This window comes from Oncorhynchus kisutch, linkage group LG8 (assembly GCF_002021735.2).
Source record: "Oncorhynchus kisutch isolate 150728-3 linkage group LG8, Okis_V2, whole genome shotgun sequence".
NCBI classification, from domain to species: Eukaryota; Metazoa; Chordata; class Actinopteri; order Salmoniformes; family Salmonidae; genus Oncorhynchus; species Oncorhynchus kisutch.
Window position 1 is genome coordinate 75,913,516 of NC_034181.2, and position 27,197 is coordinate 75,940,712.

General features: G+C 46.2%; 1 protein-coding gene across 3 annotated transcripts in view; it reads left to right on the plus strand.

Moving 5' to 3' along the window:
* Positions 1-27,197, plus strand: part of LOC109883903 (FTO alpha-ketoglutarate dependent dioxygenase) — a 184,003-nt gene that overhangs the window by 61,697 nt on the left and 95,109 nt on the right. For all 3 annotated transcript variants that reach the window (XR_004210909.1, XM_031831238.1, XM_031831239.1), the window contains one exon: positions 2,866-2,990. Coding sequence is in view for 2 of the 3 variants with exons in the window: in XM_031831238.1 (XP_031687098.1) it covers positions 2,866-2,990 (125 nt within the window). In the remaining variant the exon portion in view is untranslated. The remainder of the gene's footprint in view (positions 1-2,865; positions 2,991-27,197) is intronic.

Sequence of the window (27,197 nt, forward strand, 5' to 3'; positions counted from 1 at the left end):
GGTGTGAGTGTAGGGCAGGCTGGGCTGGGGAGGTGTGGGCTGTGGGTGTAGGGCAGGCTGGGCTGGGTAGGTGTGGGCTGTGGGTGTAGGGCAGGCTGGGCTGGGTAGGTGTGGGCTGTGGGTGTAGGGCAGGCTGGGCTGGGTAGGTGTGGGCTGTGGGTGTAGGGTAGGCTGGGCTGGGTAGGTGTGGGCTGTGGGTGTAGGGTGTAGGGCAGGCTGGGATGGGTAGGTGTGGGCTGTGGGTGTAGGGCAGGCTGGGCTGGGTAGGTGTGGGCTGTGGGTGTAAGGCAGGCTGTGCTGGGTAGGTGAGAGTGTTGGGCTGGGTAGGTGTTGGCTGTGGGTGCTGGGCTGGGTAAGTGTGGCCTGTGGGTGTAAGGCAGGCTGGGCTAGGTAGGTGTGAGTGTAGGGCAGGCTGGGCTGGGTAGATGTGGGGCTGTGGGTGTAGTGCAGACCGGGCTGGGTAGGTGTGGGTCTAGGGGGTGGTAAGGAACTTGTTCTGGCCCAGTGCAGTAAACAAGCAGTAGAGTCTCTAAAGGTCCTGGGGATCAGCCTGGGGCTAAACCTGAAGGCGTCACTCATCACCGGTCTGTCAGACCCTCCTGAACACAGCACCACAAACACACATAGAGAGAGACACACACACACACACACACACAGATACGCCCCTCTTAGGAGCCTGTTGCCATTGTGTTTACTAAGAATTAAGAGGAGAGGTGAGCATGAGTTCAGGCCTGCCATCAGTGTGAGGATCCTGTTGTGGGTCTTCTACTGCTTCTTTGGTGGCTTCTGTCATCACCCATGCTGGGGCAGAGGGGGGACAGAGGGGCTCTGCCCCTCTCCTCTGAACCCCTGACCCCTCACACCTCCAGGGTGAAGAGACACACATACAGAGTCAGCATTTAGTGGGTTTAAAGCAGGTTAAATAGGTTTCAGTTCAGTTATGGTTCAGTTTTACTCAGCAGTGCTGAATCACACAGCAGACAAACACGATTTAGGAGTACTGTAAAGGAAAGCAATCCATAGAAATGGTGAGAACTCATTTCAGAGATGTTGATATACACGGAATGCACTTTCTCATAGTTTCTCAAGCTGTCAATCATATGAAGAATAGTGTTTGATGCAAGGTGACGGCTACAGTACAGTTTCCATAGGGACCTGACCTATAGCCAGCCACCATTCTCTCCTCTGGTCAGCTGATTTACCTGACGTCCCTTTCTCCTCAGGTGCAATCGGTCACATGTCCTCGGCTCGCCACCCGTGTCATCAAATGTTTTGACACCTGTCCCGTCGGTGTAGAGGGAAGTGAGGGTGATTTGAACGTCTCTGAATCCTGCTCCGCTCCCTTCTCAAGAACCCACAATCAAACCTGTCCTCACGCGAATGAAGACAGACAGGTGGATTGTCAGAAACGGATTAAAAAGGCTGGGAAAAAAAGAGTCTCCCTTGCATTGTGGGTTTTGAAAGAGAGGAGGGGGAGAATGGAGAGGAGATAGAAAGAGGTAGCTGTGTAATAGGAGGAAATGAAAGTGTGTGACTGGTGGATGTGACAGGAAGAGACTGCTCTTAACAAGCAGTCAGAGTCAGTCAGAGTAACAGATCCATCACACCTCCCTCTGAGGGGAGAGATGGAGGGAGAGAGATATGGAGAAAGAGATGGAGGGGAGAGAGAGAGCAAGGGTGGGGGAGAGAGCGAGAGACGACGGGAGCGAGAGATGGAGATGGAGGGAGAGAGAAAAAGACAGGAGGAGAGAGAAAGACTGAAGGGAAAGAGGGATTTGAGCGGCACTGACAGAACTGCATTTAATTTGGGCTGCCAGATCCCTTTTCATTTGACTTCCTCTGAAGCAGCTTAGAGAAGAGGAGGAGAGGAGAAGACAGCAGAGGAGGAGAGAAAACAGAGGAGAGGAACAGAGAGGAGAGGTTACCAGTATGTTCCAGATTAACGTTGATGCACCACGTCACACTCTAAGCCGCCCTGTAATTCATGTTCAACAGGGGATACTCACACATTACACACCAGTGGTATATGTGATTAATTGACTCACTCTCTAATATTTGGGGTAATTTGCCATCCTCTGATGTGAAACTGACAACCAGAATAAAAAACGTTTGATACCAAAAATATTATTTACTCATGTCACTACACAAGTGAGGTCTGCAAAACAAAAACCTGATGAAAAGGCGTTTAAATATAATGTATGTACAGGAAATGAATATTCAAATAGTCTGTGACAACTGTGTTCAATTTGGAGTTTGTGACATCAACTGGGTCTATTACAGCATTTTAGACTCTATTCCCTGCATCATAGACTCTATTCCCTGCATCATAGACTCTATTCCCTGCATTATAGACGCTATTCCCTGCATTATAGACTCTATTCCCTGCATTATAGACCCTATTCCCTGCATCATAGACTCTATTCCCTGCATTATAGACTATTCCCTGCATTATAGACTCTATTCCCTGCATTTTAGACTCTATTTCCTGCATTATAGACGCTATTCCCTGCACTATTCCCTGCATTATAGACTCTATTCCCTGCATTATAGACACTATTCCCTGCATTATAGACGCTAATCCCATTTAGAGACGTTTTCGTGAGAACAACCGGTTTCTGAAAGTTGTCTCGCCGACGCAAGAGGCGGCTATTGGTGTATCCAGGACAAATAGACGCGTCAAATGACACGTCCAGGAAGTCTGTACCTCGAACAGGCGAGTCAGGAAGTGTTCAGAACAGCTCCGCCTGCGCCAAATTGGGCCTGATAAGTCTGAGATATGGTTTTCTTTGTATTCATAGACAGAAACTCAGATATGGAACCATGTCATTTTAATACATAATTTCCTGTTTACTTCATATCTTTCAGACGCAACTCTTACTGGCCGCGGTAGAGGAAGAGGGACAACCGGAGGAGGGCAGGAGAGAGATGGCAGAGACCCTGCTAACTGCCCTGACAGACAGACAGCAGCACAGACAGACCTGGAGAGACAGGTAAGAAAATAACCACCAACAACCGTAAACAACAACAGCAGTAAACAGAAACTCACACACAACAATGTTGAAATGTGAAAACAAGCACACGTGTCTGGATGGCACATGTTCAAGAATCACATCCTGTTACACTTTCAATTGTGTGAAACAAAACTTTAAAGGAATCAGTATGGTTGAAATTTGAGTAGGAACGTAGGTGATGTGAAGTGAGTTCCTCAGATAGTCTGCAGATCTGACATGGGTGTTGGAGGTTGTTTGTAGTGAGGGGTCCTTGGACCTAGCAGCTATCAGGGTGACGTGTGTCTTGGATTAGATAGCTCAGTAACTTCCTTCCCCTAGATGAGGCCCAGTCCAGGATAAGAACAGAGACAGAGCCCATTCATTCAGATAAAGCAAGGCCTCACACTCACAACCATGTTGTTTTAGCTGTCCCGTCTCTCCCTCCACTCTGGTAGCTGTTCTCTTTGTCCACCCCCCCCACCCCCCCCCCCACACACACACACACACACATACACACACACACACAATACATATTATACACACATGTTATTACATATACACCCATAACACCCTCCCACACAAAACATAATATGTTTGTTTTAGCTGTCCACCTCTCTCCCCCCCCCCCCTCTCTACTGCTTTGGTGCCCTTATCTCAGAAAGAGACCACACTCACAGGCATGCAGCCACACTCACAGGCATGCATACTCAGGAATGCACACACACATCTGTGCTCTCACACACACACACACACACACACACACACACACAAAAATGCATATTTTGCCCAGTGGGTTTAATAATGACGGAAAACCAATGGTCCAAACGTCATGTCTCTACCAGAACCTTGTAGGAGGGCCAGAATTAGTGTGACTCAATCAATGATCCAAACCTCATCTCTCTATCAGAACCTTGTAGGAGGGCCAGAATTAGTGTGACTCAATCATTGATCCAAACCTCATCTCTCTACCAGAACCTTGTAGGAGGGCCAGAATTAGTGTGACTCAATCAATGATCCAAACTTCATCTCTCTATCAGAACCTTGTAGGAGGGCCAGAATTAGTGTGACTCAATCATTGATCCAAACCTCATCTCTCTACCAGAACCTTGTAGGAGGGCCAGAATTAGTGTGACTCAATCAATGATCCAAACCTCATCTCTCTACCAGAACCTTGTAGGAGGGCCAGAATTAGTGTGACTCAATCAATGATCCAAACCTCATGTCTCTATCAGAACCTTGTAGGACAGACACAATTAGTGTGACTCAATCAATGGTCCAAACCTCATCTCTCTATCAGAACCTTGTAGGACAGCCAGAATTAGTGTGACTCAATCAATGGTCCAAACCTCATCTCTCTATCAGAACCTTGTAGGATGGCCAGAATTAGTGTGACTCAATCAATGATCCAAACCTCATGTCTCTATCAGAACCTTGTAGGAGGGCCAGAATTAGTGTGACTCAATCAATGGTCCAAACCTCATGTCTCTATCAGAACCTTGTAGGATGGCCAGAATTAGTGTGACTCAATCAATGGTCCAAACCTCATCTCTCTATCAGAACCTTGTAGGACGGACAGAATTAGTGTGACTCAATCAATGGAGGCCAGAGAAAAAAAGTGGTCAAAAATCTGGAACATTTGCATGGCGTCTGCCAGGCCTGGACTCTGTCCATGAATTAAGGCTACTGGCTACTTGACAGGTTCTCTTTCCCGTTGAACTTTCTTCTTGCATCCACAGGACATAAAACAGTATAGAGGTCAGATGGAAAAGGATTTTGAGACAGGACAAGTATTTTCTTATTTTAGTATACGCTTTTCTCACAAAAACAAGCGTATCTCTGTGAAATGTCAACGGAGCACTGAGCGAATACCAAGCTTTTGTTTTTCAAAGCCTTTTACGTTTCATCCGGGTCGTGTCATGCAAATGTAGCTTTTAGAGAAACACCCCACTGAATGATTCAGAACATGAATAATAATATTTGTCTTGTTAAGATGTATTTTATAACGTAAGGAAGTGAAATTTCATAACCAAAGCGCCTTTTCAGCCACTCTGCCCAGAGTGGGTGAACACCCTACATATTATTACATATACACCCATAACACCATCCCACACAAAACATAATGTGTTTGTTTTAGCTGTTCCATCTCTCTCTCCTCTCTGGTAGTGGTACCCCCCCCCCCCCCCCTCTACTGTTTCGGTGCCTTTTTCTCAGAAATACACACACACACACACACACACACACACACACACACACACACACACACACACACACACACACACACACACACACACACACAGCCGCTCTCCGAGGGTGTCTCAGGGGGAGTTGGGATGTCCATTTCACACCTCACACTCGTACAGGTTACCCGCTTGTACCTGCAGTAAAACAGGACAAATATAAGCACCCCCTATTAGAACTTTGACACACACACACACTACATATTATTACATATACACCCATAACACCCTCCCACACAAAACATAATATGTTTTGTGTGGGAGGATGTTATGTAAGGGATAATCAACCAGGGCCTATGTGTTCTATTGAAAACAATGCACGATGTGGAAGGTGTGTCCCACGACACGCCAGTGTGAATAGTAGCTAGAATATACCAATAAAAGTCGCTGGAGGGGCCTGAAAAGTCACAAAGTTGGCAACGTTGGGAATAATGCATGCTCTAGAATGCCCTTCAAGCCAATCAGAAACAAGTATACAACAATGCTATGGTACACTAGAGAAGCTTAACCAAGTTGAATTCTTCCCAAAGGGTCGACACAGCTGTATTTCGACTCAGACATGGCTTACCCTGTGGTGGTATTCATACCCCACTGGGGGTGGAGTCTCCTCCTTATCTCTAAACATTACATCATTCTCGCTGAGCAGGGAACTAAGTGATATGAGCCTTCAACACTTTCTCCCCTTATTAGTACTGTCACAATGAATGTTTCCCTGCACTCAGCCCTCATGTCTCTTGTGGAACTAATGTTCCTATACTCTGAGTATAACAATGTTCAAAGTTTACTCCAGAATCCAACAGTATAATTAAGCAATAAGGCCAGAGGGGGTGTGTTATATGGCCAATATTATACCCTGATGAAGACAGCTTGGCTGTCCAAACGTTGGTAATTACATTTTTGCATCTGAGCTCCTAGAGTGTGCGGCTCTCTTTTATTTTCAAGTTTTCTACTCCGCTAGCCAGCACCTCGTCTAAATAGGTTTTCTACTCCGCTAGCCAGCACCTCGCCTAAATAGGTTTTCTACTCCGCTAGCCAGCACCTCGCCTAAATAGGTTTTCTACTCCGCTAGCCAGCACCTCGCCTAAATAGGTTTTCTACTCCGCTAGCCAGCACCTCGCCTAAATAGGTTTTCTACTCCGCTAGCCAGCACCTCGCCTAAATAGGTTTTCTACTCCGCTAGCCAGCACCTCGTCTTAATAGGTTTTCTACTCCGCTAGCCAGCACCTCGTCTTAATAGGTTTTCTACTCCGCTAGCCAGCACCTCGCCTAAATAGGTTTTCTACTCCGCTAGCCAGCACCTCGTCTTAATAGGTTTTCTACTCCGCTAGCCAGCACCTCGTCTTAATAGGTTTTCTACTCCGCTAGCCAGCACCTCGTCTTAATAGGTTTTCTACTCCGCTAGCCAGCACCTCGTCTAAATAGGTTTTCTACTCCGCTAGCCAGCACCTCGTCTTAATAGGTTTTCTACTCCGCTAGCCAGCACCTCGCCTAAATAGGTTTTCTACTCCGCTAGCCAGCACCTCGCCTAAATAGGTTTTCTACTCCGCTAGCCAGCACCTCGCCTAAATAGGTTTTCTACTCCGCTAGCCAGCACCTCGCCTAAATAGGTTTTCTACTCCGCTAGCCAGCACCTCGCCTAAATAGGTTTTCTACTCCGCTAACCAGCACCTCGCCTAAATAGGTTTTCTACTCCGCTAGCCAGCACCTCGCCTAAATAGGTTTTCTACTCCGCTAGCCAGCACCTCGCCTAAATAGGTTTTCTACTCCGCTAGCCAGCACCTCGCCTAAATAGGTTTTCTACTCCGCTAGCCAGCACCTCGCCTAAATAGGTTTTCTACTCCGCTAGCCAGCACCTCGTCTAAATAGGTTTTCTACTCCGCTAGCCAGCACCTCGTCTAAATAGGTTTTCTACTCCGCTAGCCAGCACCTCGTCTAAATAGGTTTTCTACTCCGCTAGCCAGCACCTCGCCTAAATAGGTGTGCGTTTCTTTTACTTCTATATGGCCAATATACCACAGCTAAGGGCTGTCCTATGCACAACTCAACGCGGAGTGCCTGGATACACAACCCCTTAGCCGTGATATATTGGCCATATACCATAAACCACCGAGGTGGTTTTGTCGTACCCATAGTGTACGGTCTGACATTCCACGACTGTCAGCCAATCAGCTTTCATAAACCACCCAGTTTATAAGGATGTATATGTAATAATGTGTGTGTATAATGTGTAGTGTGTGTATGTTCCTGTGTGTGTGTGCATTCCTGTGTGTTGTATGCCTGTGTGTGTAGCTTAGTGTGTGTCTTTCTGAGACAACGGCACCAAAGCAGTAGAGGGGGGTCATAATCAGCCACTGGGCCCCAGCTGTAAGAGCCTCTCTCTCCCTGTGTGTGCCAGCCTGGACACCCTGTGTTCAGGGGCAGACGAGACCCAGGCCCTGGCTCTGGTAAGAACCTAAAGAGCATGGAGGGGAATGAACACACACAGACCACACACTACAGATTAATACCAAACAGGGACAAACACACACAGACTACACACTACAGATTAATACCAACCAGGGACAAACACACACAGACCACACACTACAGATTAATACCAACCAGGGACAAACACACACAGACCACACACTACAGATTAATACCAACCAGGGACAAACACACACAGACCACACACTACAGATTAATACCAACCAGGGACAAACACACACAGACCACACACTACAGATTAATACCAACCAGGGACAAACACACACAGACCACACACTACAGATTAATACCAACCAGGGACAAACACACACAGACTACACACTACAGATGAATATCTGGACAGACAGCCCCCACCCTCTCCCCTCCATCCCCCCTATTGCCCCCATAACCCTGTGTCCCGCCTCTGTTTTGATGTGTCCCCTCTTGTTGACCCGAGCTACACCCTGACCAGATGATTCTTGTAAACAGACAGTTTCCACACACCTCGTCGGCATGCGTTGACGCCTAGCCCGGCCTCTCAGCCTCTGGAGGCGGGAAGGAGGGAGGGCTGGCCATCTGAACTGCATTCCTAACGCAGGTGCTGAAAGCTAGAAACCATCCCACTAGTCACTACACCCACCCCCCAACACTACTACAACACCCGCACTACCAACCCACAAATGTCTGTACCACCCTCCTAGTCCAGCCCAGTCACACACACGCACACGTACACTCACGCACGCACACACAGCCCAGCCCTCACACATCACAGGGAAACCAATAACAAGGCTCAGGACAGGAAATGCAGGGTCCCTGTCTTCGGTTCAGACAGGAGTTTATTTAATCAGCAGGATAGAGTGATTAGATTGGGGGGACAGCACCACACACACATAGACATACACACACACACACACACACACACACAGCTGTAATGTGTTTGAACTCCGACTGCTCCCTATCTCTCTGCACGCAGATAATGCCTCTCCCCAAAAAGCAAGCTGGGGGTCGTCTGTGAAGTGGCCGTCAACAGACGACGTTTAGACAAAACGAAACACATGGCCTCGCGCAATGTTAAGAGACGATTCTGATAATGATTTGAGATATGGAGGGATAAGGGAAAAGAAACACATTGTGATGAAAGATAGCTTCACTTTGGGGTCTCTGCAGGATTTTGTAGTTTCATTGTTCCTAATCAATAAACTATATGAATGTTGATATATTAGAGAGAGAAAGAGAGACCAAAGTTCATCTCAGTTTAGTCTGACAGATTCAAACATTCATTTATTTCCATAAAACCACCAAAATTGTACTTTTTAAAATGAACCAGTAGATTAATTTGACAGTTTTTATTTGTTCTATTTCTATGAAGGTTTAATTAGGTTTCAGTAGACTCAGTATTCAACAGGCTCCACTGTCTGCGTTCTGCTGTTCTTTTGTTTCCATGGAAACCATTCAGAGAATAATGCTCGCTAAAGGTTTCAAAACACAAAACAACATGATGGATTACTCTAGCTAAAAGCACAGAAACATAAACACAGCAAGCTGATTGATGAAGTTTTTCCCTGACTTTTGTTTCAGAAACACGACCAGTTAAAGCACTAGAGCGCTCAGCAAACCTGTGCCTGCTAGCTCTCAGCCCAGTATTCCCTCAGGCATTTTTACCACTATATATATATATGGTGGTGAAGACCTGGCGGTCACGGGGAATCTCTCTCTCTATATATATATATATATATGGTGGTGAAGACCTGGCGGTCACGGGGAATCTCTCTCTCTATATATATATATACGGGGAATCTCTCGTGACCGCCAGGTCTTCACCACCATATATATATATATATATAGAGAGAGAGATTCCCCGTGACCGCCAGGTCTTCACCACCATATATATATATATATAGAGAGAGAGATTCCCCGTGACCGCCAGGTCTTCACCACCATATATATATATATATATATATAGAGAGAGAGATTCCCCGTGACCGCCAGGTCTTCACCACCATATATATATATATATAGAGAGAGAGATTCCCCGTGACCGCCAGGTCTTCACCACCATATATATATATATATATATATAGAGAGAGATTCCCCGTGACCGCCAGGTCTTCACCACCATATATATATATATATAGAGAGAGAGATTCCCCGTGACCGCCAGGTCTTCACCACCATATATATATATATATAGAGAGAGAGATTCCCCGTGACCGCCAGGTCTTCACCACCATATATATATATAGTGGTAAAAATGCCTGAGGGAATACTGGGCTGAGAGCTAGCAGGACCTGGCGGTCATGCTAGCAGGACCTCTCTCTCTATATATATATAGAGAGAGAGATTCCCCGTGACCGCCAGGTCTTCACCAGTGAATTATGGGTACTCAGGGTGAGGAATGTCTTCGCTCCCCCAGCACTGTGAGGGCCGTCCATCCATTCATTCATCCCCACTGCAACAATGAAGTTATGAGGCATTACTTATTCTTATGAGCTTTTTGCCTTGTAACGTGGGTATTGAGAAAGCTTTGATATACAGTACCAGTCAAAAGTTCTGGACACACCGACTCATTCAAGGGTTTTTCTTTAATTTTACTATTTTCTACATTGTAAAAATAATAGTGAAGACATTAAAACTATGAAATAACACATATGAAATCATGTAGTAACCAAAAATATGTTATTTGAGATTCTTCAAAGTAGCCACCCTTTGTCTTGATGACAGCTTTGCACACCCTTGGCATTCTCTCAACCAGCTTCATGAGGAATGCTTTTCCAACAGTCTTGAAGGAGTTCCCACATATGCTGAGCACTTGTTGGCTGCTTTTCCTTCATCAGTCCAACCCATCCCAAACCATCTCAATTGGGTTGAGGTCGGGTGATTGTGGAGGCCAGGTCATCCGATGCAGCACCATCACTCTCCTTCTTGGTCAAATAGCCCTTACACAGCCTGGAGGTGTGTTTTGGGTCATTGTACTGTTGAAAAACAAATTATAGTCCCACTAAGTGCAAACCAGATGGGATGGTGTATCGCTGCAGAATGATGTGGTAGCCATGCTAGTTAAGTGTGCTTGAATTCTAAATATATCACTGACAGTGTCACCAGCAAAGCACCATCACATCTCCTCCTCCATGCTTCACGGTGGGAACCACACATGCAGAGATCATCCGTTCACCTACTCTGCGTCTCACAAAGACACAGCGGACCAAAGGACAGATTTTCACTGGTCTAATGTCCATTGTTCTTGTTTTTTGGCCCAATCAAGTCTCTTCTTATTATTTGTATCCTTTAGTAGTGGTTCCTTTGCAGCAATTCGACCATGAAAGCCTGATTCATGCTGTCTCCTCTGAACAGTTGATGTTGAGATTTGTCTGTTACTTGAACTCTGTGAAGCATTTATTTGGGCTGCAATCTGAGATACAGTTAATTGCTGATTTCTGAGGCTGGTATCTATAATGAACTTATCCTCTGCAGCAGAGGTAACTCTGGGTCTTCCTTTCCTGTGGCGGTCCTCATTGAGAGCCAGTTTCATCATAAAACAAATTTTCCGGATTGACTGACCTTCATGTCTTAAAGTAATGATGGACTTCTCTTTGCTTATTTGAGCTGTTCTTGCCATAATATAGACTTGGTCTTTTACCAAACAGGGCTGTCTTCTGTATACCACCCCTACCTTGTCACAATCCAACTGATGCATTCAGATGGAAAGAAATTCCACAAATGTACTTTTAACAAGTCACACCTGTTGAAATGCATTCCAGGTGACTACCTCATGAAGCTGGTTGAGAGAATACCAAGAGTGTGCAAAGCTGTCATCAAGGCAAAGGGTGGCTACTTTTAAGTATCTAAAATATAAAATAGATTTAGATTTGTTTAACACTTTTTTTGGGTACTACATTATTCCATATGTGTTATTTCATCGTTTTGATGTCTTCACTATTATTCTACAATGTAAAAAATAGTGAAAATAAAGAAAACCCCTTGAATGAGTCAGTGCCTCCAAACTTTTGACTGGTACTCCTGAGGTGCTGACTTGCTGCACTACTGTGATTATTATTATTTGACCATGCTGGTCATTTATGAACATTTGAACATCTTGGCCATGTTCTGTTATAATCTCCACCCGGCACAGCCAGAAGAGGACTGGCCACCCCTCATAGCCTGGTTTCTTCCTAGGTTTAGGCCTTTCTAGGGAGTTTTTCCTAGCTACCGTGCTTCTACACCTGCATTGCTTGCTGTTTGGGGTTTTAGGCTGGGTTTCTGTATATCACTTTGAGATATAAGCTGATGTACGAAGGGCTATATAAATACATTTGATTTGATACTGTACATATGCTGTCTACCATGTCCTTAGATAAATGTTCTGTGAGTGGCCCTCCAAACAGCCAGTATTGGGTCTGTGAGTGAGTGAGGGGGCTGTTCCCTAGCATGGCAGTTAAAGAATACATCATGAGGGAAAGGTAAACACTAGGTACTTACTTATCCTTTGCCATCCAGAATGTATGACCCCTGGAAGCTCTGCTATACTGGAGCCCTTTAGGTTGACATTGACTAGATCTGGGGAACCTCGAGCCAGAGACCTAGAAGGTTGTTGTTAGTTGTCGTGTGGACATGAATCATGACTTTCTATATTTCTAACTTATTGACAGGTGTTGTTACCTGTGCTGTGCCTGTGGCCACCTCAAACCTTCCTGAGTGAGGTGACCCCGTGCCGACCTACCAGAGCCAAAGGTCACACTTCTGGACCAATAAAAAGGCTGCACTGTCACAGCCGGCGAGCAAACACTGAAGGGAACAGCTGTGAATTTTGTACTGACCGTGCAAACTGCTGTAGGCTTTGTAAGGTCATTATATGATAATGAAAATGATTACAGAATTACATGGGGGTTTAGGACATGGGAGCGGCGGGGAGGAGGAGGAGGTAGAGGAGAGGGGGAGGCACATTGGGTTTGATAAATGGACTGTGAAGGTACCCATCTGGCCCTTCTCTGTGGCTTTTCTCTTCTTTTCTTTCATTCTGTTTGGTTCATTCTGCGTCTCTCTCTCTTTACTACCTCCCTTTCATTCTGTTTGGTTCATTCTGTTTGGTTCATTCTGTTTGGTTCATTCTGCGTCTCTCTCTCTTTACTACCTCCCTTTCATTCTGTTTGGTTCATTCTGTTTGGTTCATTCTGCGTCTCTCTCTCTCTTTACTACCTCCCTTTCATTCTGTTTGGTTAATTCTGTTTGGTTCATTCTGCGTCTCTCACTCTCTTTACTACCTCCCTTTCATTCTGTTTGGTTCATTCTGTTTGGTTCATTCTGTTTGGTTCATTCTGCGTCTCACTCTCTTTACTACCTCCCTTTCATTCTGTTTGGTTCATTCTGTTTGGTTCATTCTGTTTGGTTCATTCTGTTTGGTTCATTCTGCGTCTCTCTCTCTCTTTACTACCTCCCTTTCATTCTGTTTGGTTCATTCTGTTTGGTTCATTCTGCGTCTCACTCTCTTTACTACCTCCCTTTCATTCTGTTTGGTTCATTCTGTTTGGTTCATTCTGTTTGGTTCATTCTGTTTGGTTCATTCTGCGTCTCTCTCTCTCTTTACTACCTCCCTTTCATTCTGTTTGGTTCATTCTGTTTGGTTCATTCTGTTTGGTTCATTCTGCGTCTCGCTCTCTTTACTACCTCCCTTTCATTCCTCTTCTCTGTTCTCTTACCAGGCTCTGTGTAAAAGGAGTGTGGGGCGGGTGTGAAGTGTAAGATCAACAGAGTGCAGCCCCAGCCTTCCTCTGGAGGGGAGGAGAGGAGAGGAGAGGAGAGGAGAGGAGAGGAGAGGAGAGGAGAGGAGAGGAGAGGAGAGGAGAGGAGAGGAGAGGAGAGGAGAGGAGAGGAGAGGAGAGGAGAGGAGAGGAGAGGAGAGGAGAGGAGAGGAGAGGAGAGGAGAGGAGAGGAGAGGAGGAGGAGGGGAGGAGGAGGGGAGGAGAGAGGAGAGGGTAAGAGTAGGTGTTTATGACTCAGTAGGAGGGTTTTTGGCTGACACGGCAGCCCCTGTCCCCTCGGTTGGTATGCACAGAGCGCTGTGTGTGTGTGTGTGTGCGTGCGTGTGTGTGTGTGTGGACAGAACGGTAGGAGAGTGGGCAGCAGCCGATGACCTTTGACCTGGGAAGCAGTTGGACAGCTTCGACTGCATAAATCAAGGGGCTGCTGTATTCCAGTGGCTCGGAAGTTCATCTTCCAATGGAAAACTGCATGACCTCAAACCATTACAGTTCCTGACTACACAATGCTTTTCTCCACACGTCTTATTTCAGTTCAACATGACCATCATTGTCATTTCTAATTAGTTTACCATGAATAAATAGACTACTATATTTTTCCTCAAACTATTTAGTTATGTAATAATTGCATATATTTGTTAGTCCTTTTGCTTTGAAAAAGGTCATTGAAACTGATCTATTGTAGGTCTGTACTTGGCACAGTCTTTAGTACGGCAGTACCTCTGTTATGTTCATTTTCATGTAGCTGCTTAGTGTATCTAGCTATTCTCACCAGCATTGTTGAGGGCTTTATTCTCTCTCACACAATACTCATCAGATCAGTGGGAGATAGAGAGATGTACGTTCTGTTGATAGAGAGATGTAGAGAAGAGAGAGATGTAGGTCTCATTGATAGAGAGATGAAGAGAGAGATGTAGGTTTCATTGATAGAGAGATGATGAGAGAGATGTAGGTCTCGTTGATAGAGAGATGAGAGAGATGTAGTTCTCATTGATAGAGATGGAGAGAGATGTAGGTCTCATTGATAGAGAGATGAGAGAGATGTAGTTCTCATTGATAGAGATGGAGAGAGATGTAGGTCTCCAGGTCCACAGCTGCACTCATCACTCAGCTGTCCATCACTGTCCACTGACCTGGGGTCCATCATCTCTTCTCCCACCCTCCACACCACCTTTGTTTACTGCCCCTGTCTACCCCTGCCCTCCCCTGCCCTCACCTAGGTACAGCGCTCCCGGACAAAGGGCCCAGCCTGTCATCAAACCCAGGGGTCAGCAGGGCCCACAGTAGGGCCACAGGGGCCAGGCTAGCGTTATGTTCAGGCTGTGGTGAGTTCTCCACCGTGTCAGCCACCAGTTGCAGCCCTGTAGAGCCACTCAGAGAGAGAGAGAGAGAGACCCTCCTCTCATGTTACTCCTAACCCCCCTCCTGTGTCCTCCACCATGATGACATGTCCTTTGTGTCCCCCCTCGCCGGGGTGGGACCCAGAGAGAGGAACAATGGGGATCCCCTGTCCCAGATGGGAATTTGAAAGATGGTACTCTTCTTGTTCCACAATGACGAGGGACAGAGCCCAGGCTGCTGCAGCTATAGGACCCAGAGGGAGAGGCCCCATACTGTGGCAGGGTCCACTAACTACCAGAAAACAACCTTCTTTTAACACATACACCCATAGCAGCAATGGAGGGACTAGGGTCTGCACATTTTTCCTTCCAATGAACAGCTAGACAACTAGGTGAGGGCAGTTCCTTACTAATTAGTGACCTTAATTCCTCAATCAAGTACAAGGGAGGAGTGAAAACCCTGACACTAACCCTAACCCAAGGGGAGTCTCCATAGACCTCCAAAGAGACCTGTAGCCAAGCAGTCATCTGTCTACAGCGGTCTGCCAGTTAACAGCAGTCATCTATCTACAGCGGTCTGCCAGTTAACAGCAGTCATCTATCTACAGCAGTCTGCTAGTCAACAGCAGTCATCTGTCTACAGCAGTCTGCTAGTCAACAGCAGTCACCTGTCTACAGCAGTCTGCCAGTCAACAGCAGTCATCTGTCTACAGCAGTCTGCCAGTCAACAGCAGTCATCTGTCTACAGCGGTCTGCCAGTTAACAGCAGTCATCTGTCTATAGCGGTCTGCCAGTTAACAGCAGTCATCTATCTACAGCAGTCTGCCAGTTAACAGCAGTCATCCGTCTACAGCGGTCTGCCAGTTAACAGCAGTCATCTGTCTACAGCGGTCTGCCAGTTAACAGCAGTCATCTGTCTACAGAAGTCTGCCAGTCAACAGCAGTCATCTGTCTACAGCTGTCTGCCAGTCAACAGCAGTCATCTGTCTACAGCAGTCTGCCAGTCAACAGCAGTCATCTGTCTACAGCAGTCTGCCAGTCAACAGATGTCATCTGTATACAGCGGTCTGCCAGTTAACAGCAGTCATCTGTCTACAGCAGTCTGCCAGTTAACAGCAGTCATCTGTCTATAGCAGTCTGCCAGTCAACAGCAGTCATCTGTCTACAGCGGTCTGCCAGTCAACTAGCAGTCATCTGTCTACAGCAGTCTGCCAGTCAACAGTAGTCATCTGTCTACAGCAGTCGGCCAGTCAACAGCAGTCATCTGTCTACAGCGGTCTGCCAGTCAACAGCAGTCATCTGTCTACAGCGGTCTGCCAGTCAACAGCAGTCATCTGTCTACAGCGGTCTGCCAGTCAACAGCAGTCATCTGTCAACAACGGTCTGCCGGGTCAACTAGCAGTCATCTGTCTACAGCAGTCTGCCAGTCGACTAGCAGTCATCTATCTACAGCAGTCTGCCAGTCGACTAGCAGTCATCTATCTACAGCATTCTCTTTAATCCTCAACAACGTGTGCCTGTCATCACCTCTGTCTAGTCCAGACCTATCATCACAGGGTGATGTACATAGTCAGGGCAAGAGGTGGGTGTCACTTGAATGGATGTCATGAACCAGTAGTCCACATGATAGGCTGATTTGGTGGCCGTTAGGGGCGAGAGGGGATCTCATGTCATGTGACACCAAACTTTATCGGCGTTCGTTATCTGTTCATTAATGACTTGTGTACAGCTTTGCTCTCATTTGTTTAATTAGTGTGGCTGGTGTGGCCCCGGAAGAAGGGGGTGGCGGGTGGTCGGGCTGGCTGCCGTGTTGGTGGGAGGGCAGTTGTTGAACAGAGCTCTGTGATGTAGTTGTCATCGGAGGGAACCGTTTAATCAGAGACAACATCTCAGACATCTTCCCCTTCGCTCCGTTGCTCCTTATCCCCTTAACAGGATAATATAGCTACTGTACCACCGCCAGCCAGCCAGCTCTGTCTGTCTGTCTGTCTGTCTGCCTGTCTGCCTGTCTGCCTGCCTTCCTTCCTTCACGTGCTCTCGCCAAAAGTTTGGCTCTCTACTTTTCTCTACCGCTCTCTACTTTTCTCTCTACCGCTCTCTACTTTTCTCTCTACCGCTCTCTACTTTTCTCTACTGCTCTCTACTTCTCTCTCTACCGCTCTCTACTTTTCTCTCTACCACTCTCTACTTTTCTCTACCGCTCTCTACTTCTCTCTCTACCACTCTCTACTTTTCTCTACCGCTCTCTACTTCTCTCTCTACCTCTCTCTACCGCTCTCTACTTCTCTCTCTACCGCTCTCTACTTTTCTATACCGCTCTCTACTTCTCTCTCTACCGCTCTCTACTTCTCTCTCTACTTCTCTCTCCACCTCTCTCTACTTCTCTCTACTTCTCTCTCTACCGCTCTCTACTTCTCCCTCTACTTCTCTCTCTACCGCTCTCTACTTCTCTCTCTACCGTTCTCTACCTCTCTGTCTACCGCTCTCTACTTCTCTCTCTACCGCTCTCTACTTCTCTCTCTACCGCTCTCTACTTCTCCCTCTACTTCTCTCTCTACCGCTCTCTACTTCTCTCTCTACCGCTCTCTACTTCTCTCTCTACCGCTCTCTACTTCTCTCTCTACCGCTCTCTACTTCTCTCTCTACCTCTCTCTACCTCTCTCTACTTTTCTCTCTACCCCTCTACTTTTCTCTCTAACGCTCTCTACTTTTCTCTCTACCTCTCTCTACTTCTCTCTCTACCGCTCTCTACCTCTCTCTACCGCTCTCTACCTCTCTCTACCACTCTCTCTACCTCGCTCTCTACCTCTCTCTACCTCTCTCTCTACCGCTCTCTACCTCTCTCTCTACCGCTCTCTACCTCTCTCTCTACCTCGCTCTCTACCTCTCTCTACTGCTCTCTACCTCTCTACCGCTCTCTAGCGCTCTCTACCTCTCTCTCTACCGCTCTCTACCTCTCTCTCTACCGCTCTCTACCTCTCTCTCTACCGCTCTCTACCTCTCTCTCTACCGCTCTCTACCTCTCTCTCTACCACTCTCTACCTCTCTCTCTACCGCTCTCTACCTCTCTCTCTACCGCTCTCTACCTCTCTCTCTACCGCTCTCTACCTCTCTCCCTCTCTCTCCCTCTACTTTGCTCTCTACAGCTCTCTACTTCTCTCTCTACCGCTCTCTACTTCTCTCTCTACCGCTCTCTACTTCTCTCTCTACCTCTCTCTACTGCTCTCTACTTCTCTCTCTACCACTCACTACCGGTCTCTACCTCTCTCTCTACCTCTCTCTACTTCTCTCTCTACCGCTCTCTACTTCTCTCTCTACCGCTCTCTACCTCTCTCTACTTCTCTCTCTACCGCTCTCTACTTCTCTCTCTACCACCCTCTACTTTTCTCTCTACCGCTCTCTACTTTTCTCTCTACCTCTCTCTACTTTTCTCTCTACCGCTCTCTACTTTTCTCTCTACTTTTCTCTCTACTTCTCTCTCTACCGCTCTCTACTTCTCTCTCTACCGCTCTCTACTTCTCTCTCTACCTCTCTCTACCTCTCTCTACTTTTCTCTCTACCCCTCTACTTTTCTCTCTAACGCTCTCTACTTTTCTCTCTACCTCTCTCTACTTCTCTCTCTACTGCTCTCTACCGCTCTCTACCGCTCTCTACCTCTCTCTACCGCTCTCTACCTCTCTCTACCTCTCTCTACCTCGCTCTCTACCTCTCTCTACCTCTCTCTCTAGCGCTCTCTACCTCTCTCTACCTCTCTCTACCTCTCTCTCTACCTCTCTCTCTACCTCTCTCTCTACCTCTCTCTCTACCGCTCTCTACCTCTCTCTCTACCGCTCTCTACCTCTCTCTCTACCTCGCTCTCTACCTCTCTCTACTGCTCTCTACCTCTCTCTCTACCGCTCTCTACCTCTCTCTCTACCGCTCTCTACCTCTCTCTCTACCTCTCTCTACCGCTCTCTACCTCTCTCTCTACCGCTCTCTACCTCTCTCTCTACCGCTCTCTACTGCTCTCTACCTCTCTCCCTCTCTCTCCCTCTCTCTCCCTCTCTCCACCTCTCACACTCAGTACCATTGTTATGTTTACCCTCTACCCCTCTGAGGGAGAAAAGAAATAAGAACACATCATCTGTGTCTTTCATCATCATCATCATCCAGGGACTAGAATTAATGTGAAAGCAATGGTTATCTCAAAAAGCTGTGTCATTTGTCTGTCTTTATCTAAACCTCGCCTGTGTGGTCTGTCTGACAGTATGCGTGCAATGCTATCAGAGCGCCTGTGGCCTGGGTGGTTGAGGTGTGATATGTGATTGTAAATTTCTCCCATGTATTCACCCGCCCGTTTAGCAATAATACAGCTATGCACGACACGACCTCTGTGCTGTCAGACTCCGCCCCACAGCATGTTTAGCTCTCTCCTCCTGTTGGCTGCGTGGTTGGAAAGTACATGAGAACACGTCTGTCTCAGTCAGGTTGGAATGTTCCTTTGAAGAGGAACTGTTCATTCATCTATGCAGATAAGACAAGCCCAAAACCTGTTTACACCTACTATGCCTGCACATACATATCTGGTCTGGCACTGAATGCTACAGCCTAATCACACCATCAGATACATGGTTAGCCTCATTTTGTAGGGTAGATGTGGAAGTGGAAGCCATACTAATGGGCCTGTTTCAGTGGGTAGTACCTCATGTACCATTGCCACCCCGTCTGCTAAATGCACTATTTGCCCTTGAATTGAATGGTGAAGAAAATCACAGCTGTGTTAAATTGCTCCCAGCTCTTAATGGAAACAGTCATTTCATAATTACGCTTTTCACAGTAATAGCTTGGCGATGCAACACAGCGTTGAGAGAGAGAGAAGAATGTCATTAAAGCACCACAGACATTTAGGGCCACTTGTTGCAGAGACAGTCAAGCCATTAAGTGTTGCTTTTAATATGGAAACAGCATTTAGGGATTGGAGAAAGAAAGACAAAGTGAACACATGGAGGGAGGTAGGGCGGGCTGGGGCCTGGCTGGGGCCTGTTTTACTGGTGGGCATTATTTCTGGTCAGACACCAAACCAGAGAGCATGATGGGAGGAGGATGTGTGGCAGGGGTGTGAACTGACAAACAAGAGCACGCCATTATGGGCCAGTGGAGGAATTGACTGGAGTAGAGTGTGTATTTTACCTCACCAGAGAACCAGGAACAGCTGTCTACATTCAAGTATGTCTTTCCAGTAGAGTGACTGTCCAGTACATGAAGGTTAGCCAATGAAGCGTTTGGAATCAGCCTCTTATAGCAAGTTATTTTCCTCTCTGTAAATGAAATAGGTCTCTTAACTAAAGCTTTCCTGTTTCAAAGGGGCAGGATCTGTAATTGGCTACTTTCTGGGATGTTTTATTAGTAATAGGAGGGTTAATAATAGGGATTTCTGGATGCTCACAGTGTGGTTAAGAGTAGCCTCTCTGTCTCTGACGGGATCCCCCTTTCTCTTTCTCTTGCTCTCTGTGTGTCTCTGTTTCTCTCTCTCTCTGTCTGTATGTGTGTGTGTGTCTCTCTCTCTGTCTCTCTCGCTCTCTAACTCTAACCCTGTCTGTCTGTGTGTGTGTCTGTCTCTCTCTCTATATGTCTGTCTGTGTGTGTGTCTCTCTCTCTAACTCTCTGTCTGTCTGTGTCTCTGTACAGTAGAGAGGGTGGAGTGTTCTGTTTAAGGTGACAGGATGGTCTGGTGGGGGTAGGGGGGTAAGGGTAGTATGTAATTAGTCTTACCGTATCGTTGAATAGCCTGATGTGACATGTGAGGTACCCCCCCCCCCCCTATACACACGCCAACACTTACACCTACCATGTACTCCCCCTCCACCCACCCCCCTCCACCCTGTAGTGTTAATTATAACCTCCACCCACCCCTCCACCCTGTAGTGTTAATTATAACCTTCACCCACCCCTCCACCCACCCCCCACGACCCTGTAGTGTTAATTATAACCTCCACCCACCCCTCCACCCCCCCCCCCCCCCTCCACCCTGTAGTGTTAATTATAACCTCCACCCACTCCCCTCCACCCTGTAGTGTTAATTATAACCTCCACCCACCCCCTCCACCCTGTAGTGTTAATTATAACCTCCACCCACCCCCTCCACCCTGTAGTGTTAATTATAACCTCCACCCACCCCCTCCACCCTGTAGTGTTAATTATAACCTCCACCCACCCCCTACGACCCTGTAGTGTTAATTATAACCTCCACCCACCCCTCCACCCACTCCCCTCCACCCTGTAGTGTTAATTATAACCTCCACCCTGTAGTGTTAATTATAACCTCCACCCACCCCCCTCCACCCTGTAGTGTTAATTATAACCTCCATCCACCCCTCCACCCTGTAGTGTTAATTATAACCTCCACCCACCCCCTCCACCCTGTAGTGTTAATTATAACCTCCACCCACCCCTCCACCCTGTAGTGTTAATTATAACCTCCACCCACCCCCCTCCACCCTGTAGTGTTAATTATAACCTCCACCCACCCCCTCCACCCTGTAGTGTTAATTATAACCTCCACCCACCCCCTACGACCCTGTAGTGTTAATTATAACCTCCACCCACCCCTCCACCCACCCCCCTCCACCCTGTAGTGTTAATTATAACCTCCACCCTGTAGTGTTAATTATAACCTCCACCCACCCCCCTCCACCCTGTAGTGTTAATTATAACCTCCATCCACCCCTCCACCCTGTAGTGTTAATTATAACCTCCACCCACCCCCTCCACCCTGTAGTGTTAATTATAACCTCCACCCACCCCCTCCACCCTGTAGTGTTAATTATAACCTCCACCCACCCCTCCACCCTGTAGTGTTCATTATAACCTCCACCCACCCCCTCCACCCTGTAGTGTTAATTATAACCTCCACCCACCCCCCACGACCCTGTAGTGTTAATTATAACCTCCACCCACCCCCTCCACCCACCCCTCCACCCTGTAGTGTTAATTATAACCTTTACCCACCCCCCTCCACCCTGTAGTGTTAATTATAACCTCCACCCACCCCACTCCACCCTGTAGTGTTAATTATAACCTCCACCCACCCCCCTCCACCCTGTAGTGTTAATGATAACCTCCACCCACCCCCTCCACCCACCCCCTCCACCCTGTAGTGTTAATTATAACCTCCACCCACCCCTCCACCCTGTAGTGTTAATTATAACCTCCACCCACCCCCTCCACCCTGTAGTGTTAATTATAACCTCCATACACCACTGGAACACTTAATTCCATGGCATATTGTCTCTCCAAGGCAGGCAGGTGGGTCGTAAATGATCCTGAAGGTGAAGATGTAAGTTGGAGGAGATAGTTGTGAACATTTCATCTGTCTGCTGTAGCCGCTGCAGCTGCTCCTGTCAGCACATGGGTACTGGAGGAATTACACAGGGTCAGGATGGGAGGGGAGAGAGGATGTGTGTGTGTGTGGGGGGGGTATGAAGGCGGGGGTTACATGGGTAGACAGGTAGGACCTGCCTGTCACTGTATGGGACATCTCTGCCGCCCCGTCACCCATGCCTCCCCGGAAGCAGCAGCTTAGCCCTGCATAGTGTGTGTGTGCGTGTGTGTGTGTGTGTGTGTGTGTGTGTATAATATAGACAAGCAGGCGGTCCCCAAGCTGTCTCTGTTCATTACAGCTAGCGACATTGGGACACAGCAGGCAGGTGGCCAGACCTTTACCCCTCACCTACTGTCATAGTGTGTGTGGGAGGACTGTGTGTGTAGAGTGTGTACTGTAACACATCAACGTATGTAAATGCAGACACATTCACTTCTGTGTGTTCATATGTGTACGTTAGGGCTTGTCCTTATGTGGATGTTAGTGGGAATTACCTTTGTTGAAATGTGGCACTGCTCAGTCCTTGACAGAGTGTAGAAACAGGCCTATCCACATCCAAGAATTCCACCTTCCCATCCTTGCAATTAACAGAAAAATGACATATTTTTCTCCTCCAAGAAGTCAATCGGCAGATCCCAGAATTCACCCAGTGAATGAATTGTATTAGGTGAATATCCTGACTGTTAATTAGAGTTGTAACGACGGTGCCTCCTGACAGAGGAATGGATGGCTTCAGTACAGATGTAGGATAGAGAGATATCACTTCACTTTCTCTTCTTTTTACAAAGGCTGCCTGCGTAATGGGTCATCAATCCCACAGTGATAAATGTCTCTTGGAGTAATGACTGTCTTATCGCCCCAGGATTAGTGCAGATATTTGTAATTAGTGTACCCACACAACTCCCCGGCAGATGTTGGAATATCAGCAGCACAATGTTGGCGCCTGCTTACAGCTGAATGGGAACTTGTGGAGATGAATAGGCAACGCTGGAGCTTATTGTACTGTACATTTTTGCTTGTCTTAGGTGAACTTGCACTGACTGTGACTGCAGCGTTTTGTCACTCATTAGCAGATGTATGCTGTTTTTGATGGTAAGCACTAGAGGTCGACCGATTAATCGGAATAGCCGATTAATTTGGGGCGATTTCAAGTTTTCATAACAATCGGAAATCTGTATTTTTGGGCACCGATTTCCGTTTTTTTTTTCAATTATTTTTTTAAATATATATTTTTATACCTTTTATTTAACTAGGCAAGTCAGTTAGGAACACCTTCTTATTTTCAATGACTGTATAGGAACTGTGGGTTAACTGCCTTGTTCAGGGGTAGAACGACAGATTTTCACATTGTCAGCTCAGGGGTTCCAATCTTGCAACCTTACAGTTAACTAGTCCAACGCTCTAACCACCTGATTACATTGCACTCCACGAGGAGACTGCCTGTTATGCGAATGCAGTAGAAACCAAGGTAAATTGCTAGCTAGCATTAAACTTATCTCATAAAAAACACTCAATCATAATCACTAGTTATAACTACTAATCCAGTTTATCAGGCAATATTAACCAGGTGAAATTGTGTCATTTCTCTTGCATTCATTGCATGCAGAGTCAGGGTATATGCAACAGTTTGGGCTGCCTGGCTCATTGCGAACTAATTTGCCAGAATATTACGTAATTATGACATACATTGAAGGCTGTGCAATGTAACAAGAATATTTAGACTTAGAGATGCCACCCGTTAGATAAAATACTTTATGGTTCCGTATTTCACTGAAATAATAAACATTTTGTTTTCAAAATGATTGTTTCCGGATTCGACCATATTAATGACCAAAGGCTCGTATTTCTGTGTGTTATTATGTTATAATTAAGTCTGATTTGATAGAGCAGTCTGACTGAGCAGCAGCAGGCCCGTAATCATTCATTCAAACAGCACTTTTGTGCGTTTTGCCAGCAGCTCTTCGCAAGCACAGCGCTGTTGATGACTTCAAGCCTATCAGCCTAATGGCTGGTGTAACCAATGTGAAATGGCTAGCTAGTTAGCTGGGTGTGCGCTAATACTGTTTCAAACGTCACTCGCTTTTAGATTTGGAGTAGTTCTTCCCCTTGCGCTGCAAGGGCCGCGGCTTTTGTGGAGCGATGGGTAACGCTGCTTCGAGTGTGGCTGTTGTCGATGTGTTCCTGGTTTGAGCCCAGGTAGGGGCGAGGAGGGGGACGGAAGCTATACTGTTACACTGGCAATACTATAGTGCCTATAAGAGCATCCAATAGTCAAAGGTGTATGAAATACAAATGGTATAGAGAGAAATAGTCCTATAAATACTATATTAACTACAACCTAAAACCTCTTACCTTGGAATATTGAAGTCTCATGTTAAAAGGAACCACCAACTCTCATATGTTCTCATGTTCTGAGCAAAGAACTTAAACGTTAGCTTTTTTACATGGCACATATTTTACAAGGCACACATTTTTACATGGCACATATTGTATATTGGAACATATTACTTTCTTCTCCAATACTTTGTTTTTGCATTATTTAAACCCAATTGATCATCTTTCATTATTTAATTGAGGCTAAATTGATTTTAATGATGTATTATATTAAGTTAAAATAAGTGTTCATTCAGTATTGTTGTAATTGTCATTATTACTAAAAAAATAAAAAAATTGGCAGATTAATCGGTATCGCCCTTTATGGTCCTCCAATAATCGGTATCGGTATCGCGTTGAAAAATCATAATCGGTCGACCTCTAGTAAGCCAAGGCCGAGGCCTCTATAGCCCTATTTATTGAGGTCCATCCTCCAGTTAGTAAACTATAGGGCCTCTCCTCCCATCCAATCCTCTCCTCGTGCCAAAAGTTCAGGTCTCTGGCTTAAAAGTTTACATACACTTAGGTTGGAGTCACTAAAACTACATTTGCAAACCACACTACACATTTCTTGTCAACAAACTATAGTTTTGGCAAGTTGGTTAGGACATCTACTTTGTGCATGACACAAGTCATTTTTCCAACAATTGTTTACAGACAGATTATTTCACTTATAATTCAGTGTATCACAATTCCAGTGGGTCAGACGTTTACATACACTAAGTTGACTGTGCCTTTAAACAGCTTGGAAAATTCCCAAAAATGATGTCATGGCTTTAGAAGCTTCTGAAGCTTCTGCTAATTGACATAATTTTAGTCAATTGTAGGTGTACATGTGGATGTATTTCAAGGCCTACCTTTAAACTCAGTGCCTCTTTGCTTGACATCATGGGAAAATCAAAAGAAATCAGCCAAGACCTCAGAAAAAAATTGTAGACCTCCACAAGCCTGGTTCATCCTTTGGAGCAATTTCCAAATGCCTGAAGGTACCATGTTCATCTGTACAAACAATATTATGCAAGTATAAACACCATGGGACCACGCAGCCATGGTGCGAAAAGTGCAAATTAATCCCAGAACAATAGCAAAGGACCTTGTGAAGATGCTGGAGGAAACGGGTACAAAAGTATCTATATCCACAGTTAAACAAGTCCTATATCGACGTAACCTGAAAGGCCACTCAGCAAGAAAGAAGCCACTGCTTCAAAACTGCCATAAAAAAGCCAGAATACGGTTTGCAAATGCACATGGGGACAAAGATTGTACTTTTTGGAGAAATGTCCTCTGGTCTGATGAAACAAAAATAGAACTGTTTGGCCATAATGACCATCGTTATGTTTGGAGGAAAAAGGGGGAGGCTTGCAAGCTGAAGAACACCATCCCAACCATGAAGCACGGGGGTGGCAGCATCATGTTGTAGGGGTGCTTTGCAGCAGGAGGGACTGGTGCACTTCACAAAGTAGATGGCATCATGAGGCAGAAAAATTGCGGATATATTGAAGCAACATCTCAAGACATCAGTCAGGAAGTTAAAGCTTGGTCTCAAATGGGTCTTCCAAATGGACAATGACACCAAGCATACTTACAAAGTTGTGGCAAAATGGCTTAAGGACAACAAAGTCGAGGTATTGGAGAGGCCATCACAAGCCCTGACCTCAATCCTATAGAGAATTTGTGGGCAGAACTGAAAAAGTGTGTGCAAGCAAGGAGGCCTACAAACCTGACTCAGTTACACCAGCTCTGTCAGGAGGAATGGGCCAAAAGTCACCCAACTTATTGTGGAAAGCTTGTGGAAGGCTACCCAAAACGTTTGATCTAAGTTAAACTATTTAAAGGCAATGCTACCAAATACTAATTGAGTGTATGTAAACTTCTGACCCACTGGGAATGTGATGAAAGAAATAAAAGCTGAAATAAATCATTCTCTCTCCTATTATACTGACATTTCACATTCTTAAAATGAAATGGTGATCCTAACTGACCCAAGACAGGGCATTTTTACTCAGATTTAATGTCAGGAATTGTGAAAAACTGAGTTGAAATGTATTTGGCTAAGGTGTATGTTAACTTCTGACTTCCACTGTAGGTAGCCACAGATATGCCAGGGGGAGGTGAATTCAGCCCCAGCAGTTTCTGGGGCTGAGATGTGCCTATCCTCATCTCCTCCTTGTCCGCTACTGGCTGGAAGGACTTTCTCCTCCTGATGACATGAAATCACATTGTGATGTATTCTGCTTCAGGTGTAGTCCCTATTCACAAAGCAGTTTGACACAGCACAGGCCTGTTCCCCCTGCATTCTGCCAGTACTGGGACTTCAGATAGACCGACCCAGTACTGGGACTTCAGATAGACCTAGCTAATACTGGGACTTCAGATAGACCTGAATACTGGGACTTCAGATAGAACATGGCAGTACTGGGACTTCAGATAGACCGACCCAGTACTGGGACTTCAGATAGGCCTAGCTAATACTGGGGCTTCAGATAGACCTAGCCAATACTGGGACTTCAGATAGACCTAGCCAATACTGGGACTTCAGAAAGACCTACCCAGTACTGGGACTTCAGATAGACCTAGCCAATATTGGGACTTCAGATAGACCTAGCTAATACTGGGACTTCAGATAGACCTACCCAGTACTGGGACTTCAGATAGACCTAGCTAATACTGGGATTTCA